At 39.3% G+C, this 23,730-nt stretch overlaps 1 protein-coding gene across 1 annotated transcript; it reads left to right on the top strand.

The window, feature by feature from the left end:
* Positions 1 to 4,128: 4,128 nt before the first annotated feature.
* Positions 4,129 to 23,075, top strand: LOC131232575 (pyruvate kinase isozyme A, chloroplastic-like). The gene is made up of 6 exons (XM_058228887.1): positions 4,129 to 4,872; positions 7,340 to 7,430; positions 7,623 to 7,816; positions 8,643 to 8,764; positions 17,862 to 18,340; positions 22,482 to 23,075. Exons 1-6 carry the CDS (start codon positions 4,336 to 4,338, stop codon positions 22,781 to 22,783), a joined length of 1,725 nt encoding a protein of 574 aa, XP_058084870.1. The 5' UTR covers positions 4,129 to 4,335; the 3' UTR covers positions 22,784 to 23,075.
* Positions 23,076 to 23,730: the final 655 nt, after the last annotated feature.

Raw genomic sequence — 23,730 nt, 5'->3', positions numbered from 1 at the left:
TTATTTTTCGTCTCAAGACTTAAGACGAGGTCACAAAATGGATGGACGGTTTGGATATAACACATATCCCATGATCACACCCCTATAGCTTGTTAACGTCAAACGAAGAGAGTCCCTGTGCATGAAAACTGAAAGGACGGTGCACGTCAACAACATAACACATTAACACCGCTAGTGTACTTGTATATATGCTCTTTCAGATACATATGGGGCCTACCTTGATGTATATATTTTATCCAAACCATTCATTAATTTTGACATATTATTTTAGACGTTGACAAAAAAAGTGTGTTATATTAAAAGCTGAAGTAAACCACACCAAATGAAATAGTTGGATTAAATTCCAATTGTCTGAATCTTACCCAACCTGATCCGAAATGGGCAGGATGACCGAGTCAGACTCGGTTCGGGTCAAGTTAGCCACGTATCGGATCTGTCCGAGTCAGGCGACCCGGACTCGGCCCCCGGATCTGATCGAGTACGGATTAAGCCACTGGGACGTCGAATCTGATCGGATTAGGCAAGATCCGGTCCGACCGGGACCGTTGCCCAGCTCTATTTGGTATCCAACCAATCATATTTCACAACATCACATCAGCGGCTCTTTTTTTTTTTGGCTGCTGAGCATTCAACATCTAATTCACTCCCTATCTTTTCAGGCTTTACTTAGGTGAGTGATAAGAAAGTATTTTTTTATTTTTTTTTGCTACTGAGCATTCAGCATCTAATTCACTCCCTATCCTTTCGGGCTTTACTTAGGTGAGTGATAAGAAAATATTGCCCCCTTTGCTTTAAAGAAAAAGAAAATTTATGCATTTAATGAAATCCAAACTCACTATTTGGTCTTGTCCACTGGAGCATTGGATCTACATTAACTCTCGGCCCAAGCCTTAATATGATATGTGAAATGGGATCGATGGACGTCATGAATAAATAGATACATCACTTAGGTCCCACATAGACAAGGCTTATTGTCCTGGCCGGGCGGACACAATCCACTTCCAATGCTTAATGACTGACATGATGACCTGAGGGTGCTGTAGGGCCTTACTATGATGTATATGTTTTATCCACGCCATCCATTAACCTTGCCCGATCATTTGAGGCCATGAGCCCAAAAATAAGGCAGATGGACCACTTGTAAGAAAACAATGGTGATTGATTGAAAACTTGCTAGGGCCCACTGTAATGTTCATCTTCCATCTAACCTATTGATAAGGTCACACAGACCTGGATAAATACAAACATTCTCTTGATCCAAAACTTTTGTGCCCCAGGAAAATTTTAATGGTGGGCATTCAATCACCACTGTTTCCTGTGGTGCCGTTCACCTTAGATTTGCATTTGCCTCATTTTTAAGATCATACCTAAAATGGAGCTGGCAAAATGGATGGGTAATAAGGATAAAGCACATACATAATGGTGGGGCCCACAGCACCATCCTGTAGACCTGGCTCACCCAAGACTGTGCAGCCCTTACCATTGTGCCTGTATATATTCTTGCCATCCATCTGTTTTTACATATCATTTTAGGTGATTATGCCAAAAATGAAGCACATCCAATCATCAGGTGGACCATAATATAGTACGAGCAGTGATTAACCATTAATGGGCCACAAAAGTTTTGAATGAAGCTGATATTTGTTTTTTTTTTTTTTCCTTCATCCAGACTCATGTGACCTTATCAACAGATTGGATGGAAAATAAACACTATGGAAACATTAAGGTGCGCCTTAAGAAGTTTTTAATGGTATAGCCTTCAACACACTGTTTCCTATGGTATGGTCTACCTGATAACTGGATCTGCTTCAATTTTAGGATAATACCCTAAAATGATCTGAAAAAACAGATGGACGGTGTGGATATAGAATAAATACATCAAGGTAGGCCCCAAGGTAACGGCCACACCGTCTTGGTTGAGTCTGGGGTCTCACCAAAGCCGCTCCCTGGTACTGTTAACAGTAGGCAATCCGCGTCCACATAGGCTCCACAAGTCTTTCAAAAAAGTTCTCAAATCAACGTACACCGCACGTTGCAGGGACCCAGGTTGATTATGTCGTGGGCCCGCCGTTACCGTGCCCTGGTCCAGAAAATTGGGCTGGTCTTTGCAGCAAGTGGGCTGAACCGTTTATGGAAACTAGAAGTTTGAAACTGCTTTCCAACACCCTACATCCAATGCATGTGTGGCCCACCTGATAAGGATCAGGATATACACTGGCCTTGGGACAACACACCATCTAAACATAGGACTGACTTGGTGAACAGCTTGGATTTCTCGCACGTATGAGTTGGCACTCGTGGGGGTGTTCTGTTGATGTTGATTGCGTCCTGCCTTCTGTGGGGTCCACCGTGATGGATGGGTTTTATCCACACCGTCCATATATATTTTCAAATAATTATAGGGTATGATCTCAAAAACGAGGCAGATACAAAGCTTAAATGGACTCCAAGTGGGGATTGAACGCCTACCATTAAAACCTTCTTGGGAGCCGCAGAAGTTTTGGTGAAGCTCATATTTGTGTTGTCCCTTGATCTAGGATCATGTAATCTTAACAATAAGTTGGATGGAAAATAAACATGACGGTGGGCCTTAGGAAAGTTTCTACATGACTGTCATTATCCCCACTGCTTCCTGTGGTGTGGTCCACTTGAGCCTTCGATCTATTTCATTTTTGGGTTCGCATATTTAAAATAATCTGAAAAATAGGTGGACGGTGTGGATTAAACCCATACATCACGGTGGGCACCACAGAGTCCCTGCCAGGACCGAGTCCGTAAAGGCGGGAGTAGGACGCAATCCACTTCCGTTCTGTTCGGGTCCGCGGGTAGAGAATTCCTGCTCATTGTGACCGTTATGAAACGAGGAACGTATGATCCTCAACCCAAGGATATAATAGGGTCCTTGGATTTCGAGTCTTAGCAAATGCTGGCCATGGTTCCGTGATCCATACCATCAATTTGATTGCTTACACTAGGATGGGCCATTCCTTCCTTGATGAGACAATAAAAACCCTTCGATTGGTGTCCCTAGAATACAGATAGTTGAATATAACGATGGTTTTCATCCATCCAAACAAAGTGGAATCATATGATGAGTGGCTCACATCTCGATACACGAGTTTTTTGTTCTGATGTGTGGCCATCGCTTGGAAATTCAGTCTGTTGGGTCCCATCGTGATGATGGACCACGCCTCAAAAATCTCATTGATGAAATAACTGGGACTTCCGATTTGTTGCCTACAGGTAGAATGTTAACAACGGTCCACAATGTTAACAACGGTCCACATTCATTTAAAAGGATCCTATAATGAGGGTGGATGGGATAAAACCATATGTCATGGGAAATCGGACTGCGTACTGAGTTAGCCAGTATGCTCTTACCTTACCGAGTAAACTTAGTTGGGCCCACCTTGAATATATGTTGTCTATCCACGCCGTCCATCCCTTTTTCCATCTAATTTAAGGGGTTAAACCCAAAATTAAAGCATATCCAAAGATCAAGTGGATCATACCACTGGAAACAGTGGGATAATGATTTCCACCATTGAAACTTTTCTAGGCCCTATAGTGATGTTTATTTGTCATCCAATCTGTTCATGAGATCATGAAGACATGGATGATGGGAAAACACAAATATAATCTTGATCAAAAACTTCTGTAGCCCCCAGGCATTTTTCAACAGTAGATAAACAATTCAGCTGTTTCCTGTGGTGTGTTCCATTGGAGTTGTATCTATGCATCATTTTTGGGATCAAGCGCTAAAATTATCTGGTAAAATGGATGGACGGAGTGGATAAAATACATTTACCATAGTAGACCTCACAGTAGTGAGTTGCAAATCTCAGCTGGATCCAAAAGACCAAAACTTCCCTACTCTCGAGAAGTTTTTTAACGTGGGCGTTCAATCTTACCTGTTTTGTACACTTGGGCAGGATGCAATCCGCTTCCCTGTTTTTCGGACTGTAACTCATAGACAGTGGTTACAAAATCAGTCGGTTTATTTTGAGTAAATGCATGCCACGTGTACAGTTTCTGATTGCCTGCGTATCAAGTTCCATGCCTGGCCGGAGTATCAAATCAGGGCATTTCCGTCATCTCCTCTTCCTTGGCTATCCCCTCGCTCGACACTCTCAGGCGACAACTTCGAAGCTCTAACTCCCTCAACTACCCTTTACTTTCAGGCGACAACTTCGAAGCTCCAACCCCCTCAACTACCCCTTCTTACAACTCTCTCTCTCTCTCTCTCTCTCTCTCTCTCTCGATCGATCACCGAACCCCAGCCGTTCAATTTCACAAGATACATCCCGCCCATACAATCCCCGTCCGTCGAAAGAAATGGCGCAAACCCTCCATTTTCGAATTCCTCTCTCCTCTCCAAACCGATCCGTCTCCAAGCTCTCCAATTTCCCCTTCTCCCAAATCCATCTCAATCGCAGACGCATCTCCCTCCCCCGTCTTCCGATCTCAGCCGTTGATTCCTCATCCTCCATCCTATCCACTGACAATGGAAAAGGCAGCACCGCCGCCTTCCCTCCGCCTCCTTCCGACGCCGGCGCGATCGAGGTTGACTCGGTGACCGAGACGGAGCTGAAGGAGAACGGCTTCCGCAGCACGCGGCGGACCAAGCTGGTGTGCACGATCGGGCCCGCCACATGCGGGTTCGAGCAGCTGGAGGCGCTGGCCGTTGGCGGGATGAACGTCGCGCGGATCAACATGTGCCACGGCACGCGTGAGTGGCACCGCCACATAATCGACAGTGTACGCAGGCTGAATGACGAGAAGGGGTATGCGGTCGCGATCATGATGGACACTGAGGGGAGTGAGATCCACATGGGGGATCTTGGAGGGTCTGCCTCATCGACCAAAGCCGAGGTAAATTCGAATTTTGATCCTGAATTTTCATTTCCCTTTTTCTTTTCTGATTTCTGTTTATTGTAATTAGGGGTCGTTTGGATGCTTGTAAAATTTTAAATCGTAAACACTTTACACTTGAAAAGAGTTTCTGGGTGAACTGTTTTACATGCTATCGTGTTCGGCTTTTAAGTTGGCCACACTTGTTAGACTGATTAGATGTCCTGCACCCAACAGAGTGGGCCCCACACACAATCTAGAAGGTTTTTAACGGTGGGAGTCCCATCCCAACTGTCCCCTGTTGTGCGGTCTACACGATGGTGGATGACGTGCCCACCAGAAATTTCGCAGATTGGAAAATCCTATCCTTTCAACTGGTGGGCAGCAAATTGATGGTTAAGTAAGAAATACAGCATTGGTCCACATTCTTTTGATAAAAGGCTACAGATTCAATTTGGGGTCAATGGGGAGATTAAATCAATGGTTTGAATCATTGAACCATGGACCCCACTATTACGAACTAGAAACCCGAGTGTACTGTACTCATTTGAGTTGAGCATTGTATAATTCAAGATTGGAAAATTATTGGAATTGAAATTATTGTTATGATTAAATGCTATAATTATTAGAAGATTTGTTATCACTGCGGATTCAAATTACAATTGTTGATTTGAGAATGGTCAAATGAGGAAAGTAAGGAATTTTTCTTTTTCTTTTTCCTCTGATCAACATGCTGGTTCTATTGTAATGTGGTGAAACTCTCAAGGTATCATAATTCTGTCTGGCCAAATGCAATCTTGAGTAAGTAGAAAGAGAAGCAAGTCCTTTTTTTAAATAACTTTTCATAGTAAGTTGCAATATAGTTTTGGTCTCAAATTGTCGAGGCCAATTGAAGTCCCATAGTTTGCTACACATGTTGGACTATGGGGACCCATTTGAATTGCTATTGTTTGTATTCCTGATCAGGGAACCACTAGTTGCATCCACCAAGATTGATATCAGCTCCCTTTCCATTCTACTTGCGATTCTTCAATAGCACCCACTTTGTAATAGTGTGCTACCATTCCCTTCATATCATACATTGACAAAAGTAAACTGGATCAGGGAAGAGGTGCAAGTTTGTGATTGCTTTTTATTTTGAGAAGACTGAGTCATTGTAGAACAGTTGCAAAGAAATGGAGTTTTGGTTAGTTTGCTGAAACCATTTTGGACTTGATTTCTAAGTATTATGTAGTCATTTTGTAGATTCCTTATGAATTTGAAGTTTCTGAATCATGGGATTTTAATCAAGCAGATTTTTCATTTCCATATGGCATATAATAAAGTTATGTTCTACAACTTTAGTTACTAAGCTGATCTTGCTAAATTTGGACTTTGTTTCCTTTACTCATGGCTAAAATCAAAGACAACGCAACAATTAGGGCATGTTTGGATATGTGGAATCCAAGGAAAAAGAAACGAAAAAACAATAATTATCCAATATGAATTCCCTGAGAACTATTAAAACGTGAATTCCAATTTTGAGTTCTTGTTTTGATAGCAAGTGGAAATCTCGTATTGAGTCCGGCTCCATGGCTCAGTGGTAGACTCTGTTTCAACACCAAGGTCGTGGGATTGAGTGCCCATGTGGTGTGTGTGTGTGTGCGCGCGCGCGCACATGTGCGCAATGTTTTGAATATCGATGATATCAGCTGATATATCCCACGATATATCTTGTATACCACTTGTGCGATACAAAATGCATAGAGAGTGCCGATATATCCCACATGTTCGATCCAGTGAGCGTTTTCAATTTCCGATCCTTTTTTTTTTTTGTTAAAATTATGTTAAATCAGTATCATATGGTTAAAAATCCATTGGTTCTTTATGTTTTGCATGAAAAATCATGGAGTTAGAGCTTTGATTTCGATATCCAATGGTTCTTCATGTTTTTTTTTCTTTTTTGAAAATTTCCTTCAATTGGCTATCAATTAAGACTAATTTTGAAGTATTTAGGAATATTTGATGAAAGAACAATCAAATACACTCTAATTTTGAAATTTGAGTTGAAGTGGTCCGATTGGAAAATTTTGAGGAAAATTCAAAATTTTCCCAATTTCCCCCTAATTGCTTGCAATATTGCACTCTAAACATGAAATCAAGCATGTATGAGGGTTGATCTATTGATTTGTCAAGTCCTCGACAATTTAAAAAAAAAACTAATTTTTTAATTAATTAATTTTTTTTTTGAAATTTCCCTTCAACTAGCTGTCAATTGAGACTAATTTCGAAGTATTTAGGAGTGTTGGATGCAATGATCATCACATACACTCTAAATGTTCTGCATTAAATTTGAATATAGTCGCATTAGTTTAGTCACCACATGCAATAGAATAATAGAATGCAAGTCATTCAGCACGAAACATGATGTAACTTGCATGTTTTATATATATTCAGATCTTATGTTCTGCCAGCACATCAATACTAATCGCCTATCTGTTTAATGCAGGATGGAGAGATCTGGACTTTCAGTGTTCGGGCTTTTAACTTGCCACTCCCAGATCGCACCATCAATGTGAATTATGATGGCTTTGCTGAAGGTCATAATTTTATAGACCCATATCTTGGTTGAAGACTTCATTGCCTACTCTTTTTATCTCAAATAATATATATATATATATATATATATATATAGAGAGAGAGAGAGAGAGAGAGAGAGAGAGAGAGAGAGAGAGAGAGAGAGAGAGAGAGAGAGAGAATTCGAATTTTAAACAAGCTTGGATGTGATTCAGATGTGAAGGTGGGTGATGAACTCCTTGTGGATGGTGGAATGGTGAGGTTTGAGGTGATTGAGAAGATTGGTCCAGATGTTAAGTGCCGCTGTACTGATCCTGGGCTGATGCTACCACGGGCTAATCTGACTTTCTGGAGAGATGGTAGCCTGGTGCGAGAACGCAATGCAATGCTCCCCACAATATCTCCTAAGGTTGGTGCCCCTTAAAGTGTGCATGCGTGTGTGCATATTGAGCTATATCTATGAAAATACTCTGACTTTTACTGTTTAAAAGAAGAAGTAAAAAAAAAAAAAACTCTTATTTTTTATGTCAATGAATGCCTTTGTGTGCGCGCGCGCGTGTGTGTGTGTGTGTGTGTTCTTCCACGTCGAGTTCATACTCAACTTCCTCACTTTCACAATGATGGAAAGGCCCCAGTGATCAAATTCTCAACTCTAGACTAGGGTTGTCAGTGGGGCTTGTTTGGCCCGTCAAGCCTACACCCAACCTCCCATAAATTGGGCTTAGATTTTACTTTACACCCTTGGATTAGGTTTTTCCATGATTTTAGCCCCGGCAAATAAATGTGCCTGGCCAAGGACTAGATTTAACAACAATTATATTGAGACCGGCCCAAGCTCAACTCTCACCCGTTTTATGGCTGGACTTGGGCTGACTTCATCCTGGTCTGGCGACAGCTCCTGGGCTAGCTCCCCCCCCCCCCCAAAGAATGGCTGCAACAGTTCAAATCCGACATGTGCATGCATGCCTATTGCCTACATGTATCATGTATGGTTTCAGTAGTACCCATTGATTTTTCACTGCTTTGCTATTGGTTGATAGTTGTTCTCCATATGGCATGCAATATATATAAGCATCAGCTGAGCATTCCCCATATTAAGCTTCTCAGGGTATTTTAAAAGTGGTTTCATCCAGGCATTTGTTTGTCTCCTGCCAAAAAAAAAAAAAAGGAGATTTTTTTGCACTTTGCCATGATTTCTATGTGAATCATCTCCTCATGCTTCTTGCTTTATGCAGGATTGGTTGGACATTGATTTCGGGATTGCGGAGGGTGTTGATTTTATAGCAATTTCATTTGTCAAGTCTGCGGAAGTGATTAATCATCTTAAAAGCTACATTGCTGCACGGAGTCGTGATAGGTAAATAATAAAATCTTTCTCAAATCTATGGTCATTTTATTTATTTATTTTTATCTGTTTGACAATAGAAATAGGATGATCGTTCTTATGTTCGTACAAAATTTAAGTTAACCACTTAACCTCCCTTCACATTGATTTCAAAAATCTGTTGACTTTTAGTGATCAAGTTGCATGTGTACTTCAGTTCCAGTTCAGCATGGATAGCCCATATTTGTCTTAGCAAAACACTCTTCAGTTTTAAAATATCTGTTAGACATTGCGTGGCCCATTAGGCTGTTATTGACATGTGTACATATTTATGGATTAGATTATATTGAGATTTTCTGATGTTTGAGTTTATATGTGTGATGTAGTCACTTCATGATAATGTATGCACATAGATGTTTAGATTGGCCATCCTAATAAGATGTGGCCATATTCGGCTTGGCCCACGGTGTAGCATCATGTAGGTAGGCATGAATAATGCACATTTAGGTGCATGTACGTATGAGATGTACCTCTACCTTGATTTTAGGTGCATGCAGTGTTCGAAATATCGATACTATCGGCCGATATATCGGCCGATATTATCGGTATCGCACCAGTGCGAGACGAAACTCCGCCGATAACACCAGGAAGATACCAAAAATCCAAAACTTCAGATATCGTACGATATTATCGTCGATATCGTGCGATATATCGTCGGCATCATGCGATACATCGTCAATATCGCCGATATCACCAATACAACCCACCCCGATGCCGTGGGTTGTGGAAAATCAAAAAATTTTGAATTAGAAGAGAGAGAGAGAGAGAGAGAGAGAGAGAGAGAGAGAGAGAGAGTACCTCGCTGCGTGAAGGAGAGGGAGAGCGCTCGTGACAGAGAGGGAAAATGAAGAAGATGGGCGGGAGGGGTGAAATGGGGATCGGCGCGGGTGTGGTTTACTGAGCACGCTCCTATCGTACTCAGTAAACTCAGTTGGGGCCCACCTTTAATGTATGTGGTCTATCCACACCGTCCATCTGTTTTCCCGTATAAATTAATGGGTTGATCCCAAAAATTAGAACAGGAAGTGGATCATACCACAGGAAACAGTGGTGACACTGATTTCCACCGTTGAAACCTTTCTGGCCCCTGCAGTGATGTTTATCGGTCATCGAAACCGGTAATAAGATCATATGGACGTGGATTAAAGGAAAATATGAATTTAATAAGATCATATGGGCCCTGCAGTGATGTTTATTAGTCATCTAAATTTAATGCTTTTGTGGCCAAAAATGGTATTTCAACGGTGGATGTTCAATTCAACTGTTTTGTAAGGTGGGGCCCATTTAAACATTGTATTTGGTTTATTTTTGGGCTAAAGCACTGAAATTATCTATTAAAATGTATGGACGGAGCAGATAAAATACATAAATCGTGGTGGACCTCACATGAGTTTACACAGTACGCTAAGCGTACTGAGTTTCTCAATGTACAATCATATAAAGTGGTGTCCATGTTCTGTGGGTCCTACGGTAATGTATGCGCCATATCTACACCGTTCATTAATTTGAAAATAATTTTTTAGGTCATGACACAAACAATGATGTAGATATAAATCTTTAGTGGACCCCGCCATAGAAAAAAGCGGAGAGAGTGATGCCCACCATTGAAACTCGTAGCATTCTTGAGGTCCCATCATAATGTTTATTTGTGATCTAATCTTTTCATAAGTCCAGAAAGATATGGAATAATGGAAAACACAAATATCATCTTAATCATCCATCTCCTGTGGCCCTCAAGAAATTTTTAATGGTGAACGTCACTCTCTCCACTGTTTTCTGTGGTGGGGTCCACTCGAGCTCTGGATCTGACTCATTTTTTGACTCACCCCTAAAATCATCTGTTCAAATGGATGGACGGTGTGGATAGAAAAAATACATCATGGTGGGACCCACGTAACTTGGTGACGTGAGTTTAGTCATCCGCGCTGGAAGCGGATTGCGTACTGAGAAAGCGGATTGCGTACTGGGTACTGAGTAAACTGTGTGGGGTCCGCTGTTATTTATTTATTTTATCCACTCCGTTAATCTACGTTAAAAGATAATTTTAGGGCTTGAACCAAAAACGAAGCGAATTAAAATCTCAAGTGGACCACACCACAGGAAACAGTTTGATTGAACCTCTACCATTAAAAAAATTTTGGAGGCCAAAGAAGTTTTGGATCAAGTTGAAGTTTGTGGTTTCTCTTCATCCATGTCTTTGTGATCTTACGAACAGTTGGATGGCAAATAAAAATTACTTTAGACACTAGGAAAGTTTCAACGGTGGAAATCATTATTCCACACTGTTTCCTATGTAATGGTCCACTTGAGCTTTGTATTTACTTCAATTTTGGGATCAACCCCTAAAATTATCTGTAAAAATGGATGGACGGTGTGGATAAACCACGTAAATTCATAGTAGGCCCAACTGAGTTTACTCAGTACGATAAAAGCATATTGAATAACTCAGTACGCAATCCAATTACCGTACGGAGTAACTCACTACGCTTAGTGTGCTGAGTAAACTCTCTATGGTCCACCATGATTTATGTATTTTATCTACTCCGTCCATCTATTTTAATAGATAATTCTAGGGCTTCAACCCAAAAATGAAACATATACAATGTTCAAATGGACCACACCATAGGAAACAGTTGAATTGAATGTCTACTGTTGAAAATTTCTTGGGGGCCACATAAATTTTGGATCAAGTTTATATTTATTTTTTCCCTTCATCCATGTCTGTACGATCTTATGAATAGGTTGGATGACAAATAAACATCATTGTTGGGCCTAACAAGGTTTCAACGATGGATATCATTATCCCTGCTGTTTCCTCTGGTATGGTCCCCTTGATCTTTGGATATGATTCAATTTTTGGCTCAACCCCCTTAAATTAGATGGAAAAATGAATGGATGGTGTGGATAGATCACATACATTCAAGGTGGGCCCAACCCATAGAACTGACCGTTTGGGGCTAGAGACGGGCAGGGGTAGGACGCAATCCGCGTCCGTGACATGCAAAGACGAGCACTGATGCTCCTCGAGCTCCAGTTGCACGAACGGTTCAAAGGAGATCAAAGTTATATGGGCCCAAAGTGATGTATTTATTATATATACACCGTTCATCTATTTTTAGAGATCATATTAGACCATATTAGAGCAATATCTACACCATTCAATTTAAAAATAGTTGTATTAGTTCAGTTAAACATCGCATAACTTAGGAACCTATACAAAGGAAATTTATTATGTGCATCTTTTTTTTGAGATATTATGATTTAAAAGTGTGTATTAAGGGCCTTTTTAACAATCCTCAAAGTTTCATTAAAAAATTCAACCATTTTCCCAATGTTTCCCCATGTTTCCCAAAAAGTGCGATAAACTATGCGATACAAACGATATATCCCATGCGATAACCGATACGTATCTGTATCCCAAGGGTGCGATACATTGTGCGATACCGATATTTCGAATACTGGGTGCATGTACGTATGAGATGGTACCTTCACCTTGATTTTGAAGGTGATTAGGATAAGATCTCACAAAGATTGATGCGATCGGCTCCATACCAGTCAAATCATGTAAGCCTATGTATTGCAGTGGGGATGGATTATTGTTTGATTGGATGGATCTCGCATGATGATTGCATAGATGATGAACGCTTGTTCATTCATGATGCGTGAATTGAGCCACATGTTGTGAGACCAATTACCTAAAGCAGTGTTCAAAGTATCAGTATCGCTACAAGTTTCGCTATACAAAATCATTATCATTATCGCTGATAATATTGTCGATTCCCGGAAATGCGGGGAAACATTGGGGAAAATGGTGGAATTCTTTAGTGAAATTTTAGGAGATGCTAAAATACACATATTTGCATATTTAAGAATTAGATAATACTAAAAAAGATGTATATTTGCATATTTAGGAATCAAATAACAAGTTTCCATTTAATGGGGCCTAAAAGCATATGTATCATTGACTCAGGGAAACACTGGGGAAACATAGGGAAAATGGTGGATCCATCCATCCATGATCCAACCATCCATCCATGCATGCATGCATACACATGCATACAAACATGCATTTCATTATACAATCATGTGCCCATAAAAAAAATTGAAGTAAATTTTTTTAATAAACGAATTTAAATTTTTTTAGTGATATTGATACATTTGCGATATTATTGAAATATTGCTGATATATTGACGATACAAGTGATACCTGGAATTTACATAGTAGAAATTATTGGCGATATTGATACATTGACGATATAAGAGACGCTTGGAATTTACTCGGTCTAAAATATTGGTGATACATTGGCAATATCATACATTGGCGATACGTAGTGATATATTGCCGAAACTTGGAATATTTTATACTACCAGTGTTATCGGTATCGCTATTAGCGTTATCGGTATCGTCATGCTAGATATACGGATAATATTGAGGATATTTTGATAATATCTAGGATCCTCCAAACAATGCCTATAAACAATAGATCAATTCTAGTCTAGTCGTTGTGCGAGTGTGTTGGTCTTGTAGGTGACTCTTGTATCCTTATTACTCTGCTATTGGGTAATGCCGCTACTTTGATGTGTATTCTCATGGTCACGTGAACAAATTTGGCTAGGTTAGAAACAAGCTGGTCAAATCAAGATTAGGTCACGGATATAGGATAGCAGAAGATCATAAATGAATGAATGATGGTGATGATGCACATGGGACTTATCCAAAGCATTAGATCAAATAGATGGTTTGATTTTATTGTAAATTATTTCTAAAAAATGTTTATTTATTTATTTTTTATGATGACAGGGGGTACCTGCCTCTTTTTAAGGAGAGACTAATCCCTATGGATGCATGCAATCATCACCCGCAAACCACATGCATCGGGTAAAGCACGGGGAGGGGAATCAAACTCATGTCTGTGGGGAGCAAACCCATGACTCTTACCATTCGCCCAAACCCTGGGCGGGTTTTGAAAAATATTTATATATTATTATATTAATATTTTCAATGAGCTTTAATAGATCAAGTTTATAAAGATAAAATCCGTTTATCTCAAAAGTAGATATGTGCTATCATAATCGGAGCATTGGGATTTGTGCACATGCACATATGGAATCAAATATACCTGATTAAGTATAATCAAATCAACGGTTTAGGACAAGCAATTGGAGATTGTGGCAAATCGTTTCTGGTTCATTTGTGGATTTAGTGCAATGTGCCATTCCCCAAGGGAATATTAGAGGGTGTAGATTGGGTTTTCTTCTTAGGAGAGTGTAATAATTTAGTACACCTCATTATTACCATAACATAAGAGATATTGAAGTAGTCTCTAATTAGGATTTCTTTAGGATGAAGGTCTATAAATATGTATGTAAGGTTTTGGTTTGAGGCACCTCTCTCTCATCTTTAACCCTACCCTAGAGAAATCCATTCCCTCTAAGAAATCCTAGTCAACCAAATATAGAGATTACGTAGCGTGTTTAGTGTTCCTCTTTCCTCATTGTTGAGAATTAGTATCTCTGGTGGGCTTTCCTTCATCTTCATTTTTCATGCAACGGATAAGATGATTGTGGTTATGGATTCGAAGTAATCTCGTTCCTGAAAATTTTAAAATTGGCATATTTTTCAGTGCCTCTGCTTTCAATTGTTATAAGATCAATAGTCAATGCATGGTTCAATGTTTAATTCGATTGTCTTGTGTATTTGCGTGAGATATCCACACATTGAACTCAAGTGAAAATCAATTGAATAGTAGTTTGAACTCTCGTACCCGTACTAGGGTAAGTCGAATTCCCTTTTTATACAGAGTTTATCTTCTTCCTTAGGGAGATCTTGATCCGTTGTTAGTAGGGAATTAGGGATGCTGTGTAAGCTAGTGGCATGACCAACAACTTGTTCGAGGGAACCGACTATGGAGATTTTGGTTTGTGTGCACACCCTTGTTTATGCTGATACAAATTGAGCCCCACCACTGTATGCACCCACCATATTTCAGCTCAGGTAGGACCGAAAATTGCTTGATAGCAGCTAGCCCAAGGATGGCAATATTGGTAAAAATTCTTTTTACCCAAAAGAATTTTTCTTTATTTGGTGAGCATGAGAGATTCCTTTTTTTTTTTTTTTGGAAGAGTAATGAGAGATTCCATGTTAAGTTATCACAGAGGTGTTTAAAGAGTACAGTGATTCATTGATCTTGATTGTTTAAAGATGAGGAAAGCAATGAGTCTAAATTTGGATGTATTTTCGTGCTCAACGGTAGAATTATTTCTTAGTCGAGCAAGAAAGAGATCTATTGCAGTCCATTTATGAAATTTTTGTATATCGCTTGCATCATTTTAGTGTTAGATGTCATATGGTTAAAGAAATTCATTACTAGTTTGGGTACCGACGTACCGTTGTGAGGCTAGAGAGCCCATACCTTTGTACTACGACAATATTTTGGTTGTAACCATATCAAAAGATCCCAACTTTTATTAAAGGTCAGACTGTCAGAGCATATCAGAATGAGGTATCACTTTGTTAGAAAGCAGGTCGCTGAGGATGAGATTGCCATTAATCATACATGGGAGATTTTGGGTGACCCATTCACTAAGCCATTTGCACACAATTCTTTTATGGCTTAGGTATGGGACTACGGAGTGTGATTCCATTTATTTTCAGGTTGAATGGGAGATTGTTAGATGTTGTGTGACCCATCAAACTATTATTGACACATGTACATATTTACTCATTGGATTATATTGAGATTTCTAATGTTTGAGTTTACATGTATTGATGTGATTGTTTCATGATAATGTATGCACAAATATTTAGATTGGTAATCATAATGAAATGTGGTCAACATTCGTCAATTGAAGTAGCAGTCCGTTTCTCGCACGGTGCAGACCATTGTGCAAGTATGCACAATAGGAGTAATGCATATTGAGGTGCATGTACGTATGACTTGTCCCCCTCTCCTAATTTTTGAGGTGATTGGGATGAGATCTTACAGAGATTGACTTGATTGACTCTATACCCAGTCAGATTGTGTAAGCTTATTTATTGTTGCTGGGGTTGATTATTATTTGATCAAATGGATCCCATATGATGATCACGCAGACGACAAACGCTTGATCGTTCATGATGTGTAAATTGAGCTACACGTGCTACAAGACCAATTACCTACAAGCGACAAATTGATTATAGTTCAGTCACTATGCAAGTATGCTACTTCCATTGGTGACTCTTGTGTCCTTATTACTCTACGTGGCAAGGTCACAATGAAATGATGTTACTTTACTGTTCATTCTCAAGGCCATGTGTATATATTTGGCTGGGTTAGAAGCACACTGGGAAAGTGGCTAAATTAAGATCAGTTGGTCACCGTGATGGGATAGAGGACGATCGTAGATTCGCATGGTGTTGATGGTGTACATGAGACTAATCTAAGATGTTAGATCAACTACATAGACGGATTTTATTGCGAATTGTTTCTGAAAATTTTAATATTTTTAATGGGCTTTAATTGATCAAGTTTGCAAAGATTAAATCCGTTTGATCTAATAGATAAGTGTGTGTCACGATTGGAGCATTGAGATGTATGCTTGGACATATGTAATCAAACATGCCCGAATGAAGTGTGATCAAATCAACGGTCTAGGCCAAGCGGTTGGAGATTGGGATGAATTTTTTCTAATCCACTTGTGGATTTGGTTTAATGTCATTCCATATACAAGATTGTAGTCATAGAGATTTCACAATAGATCTACTTGATTGGAGGGTATAGATTGGGTATTCTTATAAGGAGGGAGTGTGGTAATTAGATACCCCTCAATACCAACACAACATAAGAGATATTAGAGCTAGTATCTAATTGGGATTTCTCTAGGATGGAGGTTCATAAATATCATTGTAGGATTTTGGTTTGAGACACTTCTCTCTATTTCATCTCTAACCCTAGCCTGGAGAAATCATGTCCCTCTAAGAAACCCTAGTCCAAATCTAGAGAATCCATAGTGTGTATAATGTTCTTTTCCCTCGTATTTGAGAATTAACATCTCTAGTGGGCTTCCATTCGTCTCTATGCTTGTTTCCGAAGAATATAATTGTGGTTACGCATTCAAGATAATTTCATGCTTGGAATTTTAAAAAATAGTGTATTTTTGAGCTTCCACTTTCAATATCTTGTTCTTTTGCTTCTTTTAGAAGCATGTGTGTACCTTAATGTTTAATGAGACTTGAGAAGTTTACTAGTGAAGCTTGGGAGATGAGTTTTTTTTTTTTCTAGTCAATTGCATCTTCAGTAACACATGGCACACTTCAAAGGAAACTGAAAGTGTTGATCTGGTGGGCCACCATGTGAGGGGAATAGATACATTGATCAGATTATCTAACCCACAGAAATATGGTCAGAAAATGGACAGCTGAATGTCTGAGTGAGATATATTCAGCACATGGATAGCTAAATAGCTGAGTGATATGTGTGTGTGTGCGCGCGCGCGTGCGTTTGTGTGCGTGCGTTTGTTTGCGCGCGTGTGCGTGTGCATGTGTGTGTGTGTGTGCGCGCGCGCGCGCGTGTGCTTGCGTGCCTTCGTTGGTGGAAATTACACTGATTGAATGGTTACGATTATCAAATCACATGGACTTAGCTATCGTTTGTTCTGTGGTAGCCCACCAGATCAACGGGAACGATTGCACTCGACATGTTCTACATCTATGGTGTGGATGATGGAGAGTGCCAGCCATGTAACCTTTAAACTGATTGAGATGCTTTTAATTTTCTCATTATAACGTAGAACTATGTACCAAAGAAAATTTCAAAACTGCTAAAAGATTTCACGAACTTCAAGAATGGCGAAGGCATCATAGCCTTGTCAAAACTATTTGGGGTTGGCTTTCATGGTTTTGGCAAATTTCAGCAATTGGCTCCCCATTTGCCCATTTACCTAGGCTTAGGACCAGCAAGTGCATCACTACTAGGTCGAGTTTAAAATTTCCTCCCTATATTTCTCAAAATGATGAAAATTCCTCCAATTTCTAGGAAACTACAAAATATCCCTACTCTCTGAATGTGACAAAACCACCTGGTGTTTGCAGTGACATTTCAGTAATTGCAAAAATTGAGAGTATCGACTCCTTGAAGAACTTGGAAGAGATTATTTGCGCATCGGATGGAGCCATGGTAGCAAGAGGAGATCTGGGTGCTCAAATTCCATTGGAACAGGTCCCCTCGGCCCAGCAAAAGATTGTTCAACTGTGTAGGCAGTTGAACAAGCCAGTGATTGTTGCCTCCCAGCTGCTTGAGTCCATGATTGAATATCCTACACCCACCAGAGCTGAAGTTGCAGATGTTTCTGAAGCAGTCAGGCAGCGGGCAGATGCTCTAATGCTTTCTGGTGAGTCAGCCATGGGCCAGTTTCCAGAAAAGGCATTGTCTGTGTTGAGAAGCGTTAGCTTAAGAATCGAGAGATGGTGGAGAGAGGAGAAGCGGCATGAAGCTATGGAACTACCAGGCATTTCATCCTCCTTGTCAGATAGTATTTCAGAAGAGATTTGCAACTCTGCCGCCAAAATGGGTAAGCATTTTCATTAATTTTTTTAAAAAGTGATTTCATAGAATAATGTTTTATAGGGGTGGGTGGCAATGGGCTGGGTATGCCCAATGGGTACCCAGCCTATGAGCCTGGCCCAACATGGACTGGAAATGGGTGTAATTAAATGGGTGTGGGTGTAGGTTTGGGCATTAATTTCAACCTGGTTAATAATTGGGTTGGGTTTGGGTTTTGTCCTGCCAATACCTGAATTCAGCCCAAATCCAATTATATTATATCTAATATATGTATATCATATGTATGACCAGTGTTCGAAGTATCGGTATCGCTACAAGTTTCGCTGGCCAGAGATACATAAACAATGTCGATATCGCCGATAACTGGAAATGCGGGGAAACATGGGAAAAACGGTGGAATTTTCAGTGAAACTTTAGGAGATGTTAAAATTAACATATTTGCATATTTAGAAAAATAAAATATAATTGTAAAAAAGAATGCATACATAACAAGTTTCCATTTAATGGGGCCTTATTATTGTAAGAAATCAGTCCAACCATCCCATCCAACCTATTTAAGCATCCAAACATACGTTGATTTTGCAAAATATCAACAACACATGATATTTCACCAAGAAATCATCAACAATTGGAAAGGAAACAAAAGATTGTGGTCTCAATATCGTGTATGTTGCGATATCGATAATATCGAGATATTATCAATATTATCAATGACAAATTGAACACTATATACAACCATGTGCCCATGAAAAAATTTTGAAATAAAAATTTACTATTAAAATATCACTGATACACTTATGATACAAGCATTACTTATAATTTTCATAGTCGAAAATATTGGTAATACATTGGCAATATTGATGCATTGGCAATACAAGCGACACCTAGAATTTACATAGTTGAAAACATTGGCGATTACATTAGTGATATTGATACGTTGGCGATACATAGCGATGCATTGCTAATACCTGGAATTTCTGATACTACCAGTGTTATCGGTATCGCTGAGCTGGAGATAAAGATAATATAGAAGATATTTCGATAATATCGGAGATAATTCGAACATTGTATATGACTAATACCCCCAATTAATTTACAATAGTAATTAGTTATTAGTAAATAGTAATTAACATTTAATACACAAACTATAAAAAAAGATGGTTGTTCCTTTACAATGTTGTAGGATAAAGTTTACTATACAACACTTTGCGTATGGAGCCCACTATTGGGTGTGCAGTGTGTATGGCATCCAACTAATCCTGCAGGGTCACCCTGTCATGAGAGTGGGATGCCCCAGAGTTCATGACAATCCAATCGCATGTGGACCACCAAGTGAATTTGGAGTTATTTTGGGAGATTGTCCATTGTTTTCTACAGTGTGGCCCATATGATGATCAGATCATCCAGGTTTTTGAGCCACCCAATATCATGGTAGGGCTCACTTGATGCTTGAGTTAGATGGCATACATGCACCACTTTGGGCCTCATGCATGAAGAGCCTAAATAAGGAAATTGGATAGTGGAAGAGAAGCTTTGATACTTTAGCAAAGTATGATGGACAGATGGTTGACATGCAGCAGTAGTTAGTGATGGTCGTACATTTCAAGTCGTCTTTATTTTATTTTTTTTGAAACTCATAAATGGGTACCCAACACCCAAATGGTTACAGGTATGGGTGCCCATTTCAGGCTCGTGATGGGTATGGGTGTAGTGCACATTGGTGGGTATGGGTACGGTACCCCCGTACCTGACCCAAACCCAGCCACCATTGCCATACCTAATTCTTTAAATTGATGAAAGGAACAGAAGATGTTGTTTCCAAGTGAAAAGTAAGGAAACTAGTAAAAAGGAATAGAAGTTTCTGATGTTTGTTTTTCAACAAGATTCTCCATGAAAATTGGGCCCATTTTTAAATTTGTTGGTTGGAAAACCAAAATTTTCATGGAAAATTTACTTGGAAGTTGTTGGCATGTGCTACATTAGCACATGTGGCAGATGAGTGCTTGAAGATAGACTGTAGCACATGTGGGATAGGTGGAACTAAAAGATGAACCGAGGCACATGTGGGGCGCTTGAAAATGGATGTGGCGCATCGGCACATTTGGCACGTGTGGGACACTTGAAAATGGATGGTGGCACACATGGCACATCCGGACTGCAACAGAAGATGAATGGTGGTACATGTGGTCATTGTTCGAATTATCGGTATCGCTACGAGTTTTGCTAGCCAGGGTTATGGAAACAATATCGATATCGCCGATAGTATCATTGATAACCGGAAATGCAGGGAAACATGGGGAAAATGGTAAAATTTTCATCAAAATTTCAGGAGATGTTAAAATGTACATATTTGCATATTTAGAAATTTTTTTTAAAATGCAAAAAAACTGCATACATAACAAATTTCCATTTAATGAGGCCTTAAAAGCATGTGCTGTTGTAAGAAATCAATCCTACCATCCCATCCGGCCTATTTAACCATCCAACCTTCCATCCAAACATCCATCAATATTGCAAATTATCAGCAACACATGATATTTCACCAATAAATCATCAACAATTGGAAAGGAAACAAAATATTGTGGTCTCGATATCTCACATGTTGCGATATTGATAATATTGAGATGTTATCAATATTATCAATGACAAATTGAATACTACATATAACCATGTGCCCATGAAAAAAAAAATTTGAAATACATATATTTTTTTTTTTCTAAGAAACAAAATGTTGATGATATCAATACATTGGCGATATTATTGAAATATTATCGTTACACATATGATACAAGCATTAACTAGAATTTACATAGTCGAAAATATTGGCAATACATTGGCGATATTGATGCATTGGCAATACAAGCGACACCTAGAATTTGCATAGTTGAAAATATTGACGATTACATTAGCGATATTGATATGTTGATGATACTTAGAGATACATTGCTAATACCTGAAATTTTTTATACTAACAATGTTATCGGTATTGCTACCAGTGTTATCAGTATCGCTGAGCTGGAGATAAAGATAATATCGGAGATAATTTGAACACTGCATGTGGTAGATTGGTACATGTCGGGTGCAGGTGGATATAGATGGTAGCACATAGGGGCACATTGGCATATGTGGGCCGCATATTGAGATAGATGGTAGAAGTGATGAGATAAAATGAGGAAGTCATATTTCCTCGGAAGAAAAACAATGTTTCCAATGGGAGGGGGGTGGGAAAATAAGGGTGTTTCTGGAAAAAAAAAAAAAACGAAAACAGACCTAGCAGGAAACACACTTTACTTACCTTGAATCCAAACAGTCATATTATACCTTTCCATAAATTGGAAAATATATTTTTCTTCTTCATCGCCATCATCATCGTCTTCTATTTGTTTTCGTCCTAAGAGAATGATAAGGGTAATCCATTTTTGTCACAAGTAGTAAACTTCCAACTTGTAATCTCACGACAGATTGAATATCTTTTCAGTGTGAACCTTCTGTTGTTTACAAACCCATGGCATCACTGTTGCAACCTTTAAACATGTGAATCTCTCGTCAACAGGGTTCTGTAACTTCTAGGTGATTCTGTAATGTGTCCCATTTTAATTCCCATGCAGATTCAGCTAGTGATTATACATACCAATCTTTACCAAAATGATTAGGTGACCCCTTTTGGAGATTCGTATCTTTTTTTCTTCCAGCAACCAGATCAAACTTTTTATTTTGGTTCTGTTGAGTTTTAAAAGGACCAAAAAATTTCAAAATTACTTGGCTTATCTACAATTACAATAATCGAAGTCTGACCTTTCAATATGCATTCAATCATTTGGTTGTTGTTGTTTTTGTTGGCCACAACAACGATGATAATTTTCTAGATGTTCACGACGACAACGACGACGGTGATGATTTCTTCTTCTTATTGTTTGTTGTTGATGATGATGGTGTGGTTATCTGTGTTCTTTCTGTTATTTCTTGTGGTGGCAATGGATGCTTCTCTTGTTGCAAATGATGATAGCGATGAAAGTGGGCACTTGGGTTCATTTTGTTTTTCCTGATAATGGTAGCATCAGATGTTCTCATGTCTATCATGATGATCTTGATGGTGCCAATGACAATGTGTTTTCATTAACTCTGTCAGTGGTGGTGGTGATTTGCAGCCAACAATTTGGAAGTGGATGCACTCTTTGTGTACACAAAGACGGCCCACATGGCATCTCTCCTATCTCGCTGCCGTCCAGATTGCCCGATCTTTGCATTCACAACCACAACCTCCGTGCGGAGGCGCCTGAACCTGCAGTGGGGCCTAATACCCTTCCGCCTGAATTTCTCGGACGACATGGAGAGCAACCTCAACCGGACCTTCTCTCTGCTCAAGGCAAGGGGTATGATCCAGTCGGGCGATCTAGTAATTGCGGTCTCCGACATGTTGCAGTCCATTCAAGTAATGAATGTCCCTTGAAAAGTACAGACTCAACTGCCACCATCTTTTATTCAGTTTTTAATCGAATGGCTATTAACTCTTTTCCCCAGTATATTAAAAAAAGTAATTTAATTGTTTTTAGGCAAAACAGCAATGGGGATAGTGCTAGAATAGAAAAGATGCCAGCTTTTGTTTCCTACTATTATCATGCGATAGCCGAATTATGTGTTGTTTCACTGTTTGAATTCAAGTTCATTCTGGCGACCGATACCATCCGTTCCAGTATTATCAACTTTGCTATGATAATGAAGTCCAATGAAATTATGGAGTATATGGACAATAAGTACTATGCATTTGTACCCAGAGAATCAGAAAATTCAAGTGGGCATTTGTATTGTGTCGTGAATAAATTTGCTGTGGTTTCCTGATATTTCTTTCTGATCTGAAAGAATAAGGGAAAAACCATGTTTTCATTTTCATACTCTTTCTTGACTTGAAACATCCTAAAGAGACTTCTGGTGTGGATGCAAAATAGTTTGTGATGCTGAAATGGACCCGACATGCAAGATCAAACTGCAGATGACGTTAGTTTCATATGGAACTAACCTTTTTTTTGCCATTCTACTATATCGATAAATATGATGAATGATGATGGTTTGCTCACATCCAGCTCTTAAGTGCTATGCATTTTTACTTGCTATGCATATTTTCTATGGTTTCCAAGGTTCCACGTATCGCCCAATACCATTATGTATTGCTCAATGTGTGACCATATTGCCCAATGTGTATCTATCGGTCTGACAGCCCAATGCAGGGGCAACACCACCCCGTATCAGTGGTGAATGATCTGATATTCCAAAAAACTGATTTGCAGACCATGACAGCGACAGTTTAGTTTTCTTTCATTCCTGGTATGTTATATTTTTTGGATTTTTTTTTTTTTTAAAATTAGCTGAAAGTAACATGAATGCTATCATTATTTGCAG

This window comes from Magnolia sinica, chromosome 18, assembly GCF_029962835.1.
Source record: "Magnolia sinica isolate HGM2019 chromosome 18, MsV1, whole genome shotgun sequence".
Lineage (NCBI taxonomy): Eukaryota > Viridiplantae > Streptophyta > Magnoliopsida > Magnoliales > Magnoliaceae > Magnolia > Magnolia sinica.
This window is presented reverse-complemented; position numbering and strand designations above follow the sequence as displayed.

Coding starts and splice junctions, on each gene's coding strand:
- LOC131232575 (XM_058228887.1), top strand. CDS start 4,336: ATGGCGCAAACCCTCCATTTTCGAATTCCTCTCTCCTCTCCAAACCGA. Junction 8,765..17,861: donor GCTGCACGGAGTCGTGATAG/GTAAATAATAAA, acceptor TGGTGTTTGCAG/TGACATTTCAGTAATTGCAA. Junction 18,341..22,481: donor CAACTCTGCCGCCAAAATGG/GTAAGCATTTTC, acceptor GGTGATTTGCAG/CCAACAATTTGGAAGTGGAT.